At 38.3% G+C, this 6,000-nt stretch overlaps 1 protein-coding gene across 1 annotated transcript; it reads right to left on the reverse strand.

Moving 5' to 3' along the window:
- Positions 1-688: 688 nt before the first annotated feature.
- LOC128030283 (nuclear receptor coactivator 7) lies at positions 689-4,838 on the reverse strand. The gene is made up of 6 exons (XM_052617771.1): positions 4,472-4,838; positions 4,260-4,388; positions 4,010-4,162; positions 3,110-3,205; positions 2,303-2,376; positions 689-1,324 (listed from the first exon to the last, which is right to left on the reverse strand). The coding sequence occupies exons 1-6, from the start codon at positions 4,538-4,540 to the stop codon at positions 1,189-1,191; spliced, it is 657 nt and encodes a 218-aa protein (XP_052473731.1). The 5' UTR covers positions 4,541-4,838; the 3' UTR covers positions 689-1,188.
- Between the last annotated feature and the right edge of the window lie 1,162 nt (positions 4,839-6,000).

Here is a 6,000-nt window from a genome sequence, read left to right on the forward strand (position 1 = left end):
ATAATAATATAAATATATAAAATATATACATTTAAAACAAAGAAACAGAAAAATAAAAATATGTAAAAATAAAAAAATAAAAAAATAAACTTCATACAAATCATTTTGCATACGTTACTTTTTAATAAATAGTAACATTTAAAAAAAATAACATTTAATAAAAATCCAACTAAAGTGTTGAAAAAGGTCAAGGTCAAGTGACATAGAGTCTGAAAATTTTTTTGTGCTACAGTAACTTTTTAAAAACATTATTAAAGACCAGATAACGAACATTCTAGAACTCGATACTTTTCATAACCTCCTGAGAACATGTCATTATCAACCATTTCATATCGGTCCGACACTACACCAGATATTGCCTGATTTGAGAACTAAAAGTTTATTTTATATATATATTTTTAATTCAATTAAAGGGACAGTTCAACCAAAAAAATATAATTTTGATTTAATTTCATCTTCCTCGAGTTGTTACTTTATTTCATCTGAAAAGACGATTTTTAGAAGAATGTTGCTTGGAAGTCAAAGGAGCGGGTTGGAAACTTTTTTCTTTCTTTGAAAGATCATATTTACATCAATGCATTCAGCAGACGCTTTTATTCATTGCATATATTATAAACTATAGCTTTGCTCAGTTCATGCATTCTCTGAGAATCCCACGGCGTTGTTCACACATGCAACACAAACACAGTTCAATGAAAAACTATTCGTTTTATTAGAAATCCCAGTAAACCCAGTGCTTTACAGACGCAGCGCCAGCACTGCAACACACACACAAACCCCAAAACATTTCAACATGTGATCACAGATATTAAATAGAGTAAAAAAACAATAAGCAGTAGTGAAATCACAATTAAACAGCAAAACATTTTCCCACTTTTCCTGAGTCTGACCCAGAAAACCATTCGTAATCGAAGTGCTCTTTGAAGCTGAAGTGCTTCAGGTGTATCAGTAGTATTCAAGGGTTTCGTCTCAAATCTAGTGTGTTGTGTCGTCTACACAGGGCTTGAGCTCTGCCTCAGGAACGCTCACAGTGTCTGGAAATGGGAAGTTAACCCCGAAGCCTGCCTCAACTCGTTTTCTTTCTGTTTCCCGCGCATCCGTGTCCTCAGCAGAAGCGCTGAACGAGGAACAGAGCGGGTTCTGTTAAAGTCCCCAGACGAGAACCGACAGCAGAGAAGCGTTCTGAGCTCAGACGAAGCTCCACACCTCCAGATCCTGGACGATGAAGTCGTGATGGAGGCTGAGAGGACGGTTACAGAAGGTGTTGCAGGAGTAACTGGAGCCGCGGTACAGATCCGAGTCCAGCCACAGGCCGAACGGACCCCTGAACACACACACACACACACACACACAGTTATTAAGATGCTCGTCCATGTCCTTTTAATGCATTCGGCAGATGCTTTTATGCAATGCATTCAAACTGTTTTTAATCAGTTCATGCACTGGGAATCAAACGGCTCACATTTAAATAATAAATCACCCTCATACTGAACAATTGTTGTTCAATGCTCTCACTGTTAGTTTATATTGCAAACAGGCTTCCATAGTTATGATCTATTTTTAAGCTCTGTATTAAAAAGCATGATCTATTTGAGTTTTTTCGGTAAAGCAGAAGCTCAGATATGATGTAATGTAAGCGATGACGGAATGATTCGTTGCTCAACAGAGATTTATCACACTTCCTCATTCAGAACGCAGAAGCGTAACACAACTTCCCCTTTAGTTCACTAGCGTTCAAATGTTTGGGGAGATTGTGATTTAAAAAATGCTTTCATTCATCAAGGACGCATTCAATTGATCAAAAGTGAGAGTAAAGACATTTATAATGTTAGAAAAGATTCATATTTCAAATAAATGCTGTTGTTTTTTAGGTTCTGTTCATCTGTGAATCCTAAAAAATTCAAATGCATCACAGTTTCCACAAAAATATTGTTCAGCACGACTGTGTTCAACATTAATAATAATCAGAAATGTTCCTTAAGCAGTAAATCATCATATTATTCTGATTTCTGAAGATCATGTGACACTGAAGACTGGAGGAATGATGCTGAAAATACAGTTTTGATCACAGATGTAAATTACACTTTAACACAGATTCACACAGAAAACAGATGTTTAAATTAGAATAATATTTCACTATTTCTACTGTATTTTTGATCAAATAAATGCAGCCTTGGTGAACAGAAGAGACTCTTTCAGAAACATTCAGTGACTATGATGTGGAGAGTTAATAGCACTATGAATGAGCCGGACGTGACGAAGCTCTGTTTTTGGTTTAACGGTGTGATGATGAAGGACTCACCCTCCTCCTCCCATCTGCAGAGAGTCCAGGAATCCTCTCACAAAGTAGGAGTTTTCTCCACTCCAGCGGAAGATCTGCAGAGGAACCAAACACAGGTCAGAACCAGAACCAGAAAAAGAACAGAAACAGGAACCAGCACCGGAACCAGAACCAGAATATGAACCGGAACCGGAACTGGAACTGGAACTGGAACCGGAACCGGAACCGGAACCGGAACCGGAACCGGAACCGGAACCAGAACATAAACATGAACATGAACATGAACATGAACATGAACATGAACATGAACATGAACCGGAACCGGAACAGGAACCAGAATATTAACATGAACATGAACATGAACATGAACATGAACCGGAACTGGAACTGGAACTGGAACTGGAACCAGAACCGGAACCAGAACCAGGATATGAACATGAACCGGAACTGGAACTGGTACTGGAACCGGAACCAGAACCAGAACCAGAACATGAACATGAACATGAACATGAACATGAATATGAACCGGAACCAGAACATGAACCGGAACCGGAACCGCAACCGCAACCGGAACCAGAACCAGAACCAGAACCAGAACCAGAACCAGAACCAAAACATGAACTGGAACAGGAACCGGAACCAAAACATGAACTGGAACAGGAACCGGAACCAAAACATGAACATGAACTGGAACCAGAACCAGAATATGAACATGAACAGGAACTGTAACCAGAACCAGAACCAGAACATGAACTGGAACCGGAACCGGAACCAGAAAACAGAGCCAGAAGAAGAGCAATAACCAGAACCAGAACAGAAGTAAAATACCTGAAACTCGGGACTGAAGCTGTAGAGGAAGGTCTCTCCCGTCCCGTAGCAGAAGCTGCTGACTCTGAACGGATCGGAGGAGAACGCTCCAAACACCTGAGGATCATCACATCCAGACCACATGAATGAGTAAAAGCAGGCTTCGTTTTCTTGCAAAATATAATACATTTTTGATGTTTCGTTGATTTTTGATTGAAAAAATTAATGCAAAAACAACTTCTTGTATACTCTTATATATGATTTTTAATCATTTATATTTTTATATAGTCTCTGTTTTAATTAATTTAAATGTTAGCTGAAGTTTTAGTAATTTAGTTAAGTCTATTTTATTAGGTTTTGTTTTGTTTATTGTTTATTGAAAACGAGAAACACTGCCTTGTAAACTAGCTAAATAAATATATTATTTTAGTATTATTATATAACATTATTAATATTATATATTTTATAAAAAATTATATAATGTTATTTTATTATACTATTTATTGATATTAATATAATATCATTTTATTAATATGTAATGTTTATATTTTAAATATTGATATTATATTTCATTTAACATTTATTTATTTAAAGTAATCTTTTTTTTTGTTTTTATGCTGAGATCATGGGTTGGACTCCCATGAACTGATCAGAAATAGTCCTTGAATGCAATGCAAATTGCTTTGGATAAAATCATCTGCCAAATGCATAAATGCAAAAATTTTATATATACATTTTTTTTAGCACGTTAAATACTGACCTTGCTTTAAAAAAAAAAAAAAAAAAAACGTATAACTTGCAAAATAGTATTGCTTGCTTTATTTGTATTTTCTGAAACTATATCCAGTAAATGCACATGTTCAGGGTTTGCCAGTACTCTGCTGTAGTGTCTGGATGAATGCATGAATGTAGAGTCTCCACCTGCTTGTCCGTGTCTCTGATGACCATCAGCACGGGTCTGTCTAACTCTCTCATCTGTCGGTACAGTGTGGTCAGGCTCGTGCCGTGCTCCACCGTGCTGTACACCAGCTTCCAAGAGTAACCCTGCGTCCGTGCCGGCATGTGATTCATCAGCTGTGAACATACATCACACACATCAACCCATGCACCGCACACGTTCCTCTAACATTAGATCAGTGCATGCATGGTTTCACTAAAGCCCATCACTGACTCGTTCAAGATGATGCTCTTCCAGAATCTGACTGTGGTGTGTTAAGAGCGGCAGCTGGTCGTCAGACTCAGAGTCTGCGGAGCTGCAGACGCTCGGACGCCGCTTGTTCTGCTGCTTCACAGTGACGATCTGAAGACAAACACAGGAGAAACATCAGTTAATCAGGACGCACATGCACGCTCTGCTCCTCTCTCTGTCCCATCCACGCTCACCTCCACGAAAGGCTCCTCAGATTTATTAGCATGGTATAAGATCTTAATGCAGTGCTGCAGTGGCCTCATGTCGACGGCTGAACGTGAATGAATGTGTTCAACAGCGAGTGAACAGTCAGTTTATACAGAGTTTCTCCTCCTCCATCTCTCCGCCCTCGGCTCACACTTCAGCTGTACTTTCGTTTTAGCAGAAACACGACAGAACAGGAAGATCTTCCAAACATGGTCTGATGATAAAAAGCGTGTCGCTGCTCGCATGAGTTTTTCACTTCCACCCACGACAAGAGACATTCATTCATCTGATCTCTCATTTTAACAATCAGTGTTGTTTTATTAGCTATCTTTGACAAACACTCATGGTTAGTTTAAGTATCTTTATTTAAATTTTAGTGATGAAAAAGAGAAATGATGCATTGGCAAGAAAATACTCGCAGTTTGAATGCAAAAGCATGTCGACGCTTGCTTTTCATACATTCATCTTTTCAACACCTCGAGCTGTGAGGGTTTGTATTTCTATTGATGCATTTTAGGAGAAACCCGTTCATTAATTTAGTGTATATCCCATGTCTATTAATGTAATGTAAGTTCATTTATTCTAATGATATCGGTCATTAAAGGAATAATCTTGTGCACCATTATTTTGCTCGAAATTGTCACACCTGAGTTCAAGATAATCAGATTTAATTTCTCTTGACAACCCAGATACCTTAGAAAAACCAAGTTTAAATTGAAAATCCTTCATTTTACCCATGTGCACAAACTCACCGCTGGTGAAAACATGGTTTCTGTGTCATATAACGATGCTTTTTAATGATAAAGCCTGGGAAATGATAAATATCAAGTGAAACCAATAGCTGTTAAATGAAAAAGCACATCATTTTGACACATTTTGATCTGAAATGTACACTAAATTATATAAAACATGCATTTTATTGAAAGAATGACATCTGAGCCGAGCTGAAACTCTAGAACTACAGTTTTGTCTTTTGTGCAGCTGTTTCAGTTTTGTTTTGTCCAGGAGAAGCAGAAGAAAATGAATCATGATGCTGAATCGCTCACCTCCCATTGTCTGGAGGCAGAATTACTGAGCAAAGACTCAATCCCACTGAGGAAGTCTCGTCTGCTGCTGGGTTTGCTGTAGATGGTCTCTGGAGACCACTGGACGAAGAACGTGTACAGATGATCGACTCTAAAGGAAGCAGAAAACACAGATGCAATGCATGCAAACCCACAAACTGACCAAATGCATTCAGTCTGACCTTCAGTTCTGCAGAAGCTAAAGCATTTACTCCAGAAATGCATGCTATTACTGGAAGTTAACAGTCAGTGCACGTCATGCTTCAGTTATGTATTGTACAGAGAAAACAATCCAGCATTATCCTAGCACACTGTGTAGGGAACAGTAACAGAAATAGAAAAGAGCTGCTGTTCTGTGCCAAACATCTGCGTAATGTCCTGTGCATCCAAGCCTTTTCTTCATCGTGCAACTAGAAAGAACTTCTGCAAATCTCTTTGACTTCAATGCCATC

Source organism: Carassius gibelio, chromosome A16, assembly GCF_023724105.1.
Source record: "Carassius gibelio isolate Cgi1373 ecotype wild population from Czech Republic chromosome A16, carGib1.2-hapl.c, whole genome shotgun sequence".
Classification (NCBI taxonomy): domain Eukaryota; kingdom Metazoa; phylum Chordata; class Actinopteri; order Cypriniformes; family Cyprinidae; genus Carassius; species Carassius gibelio.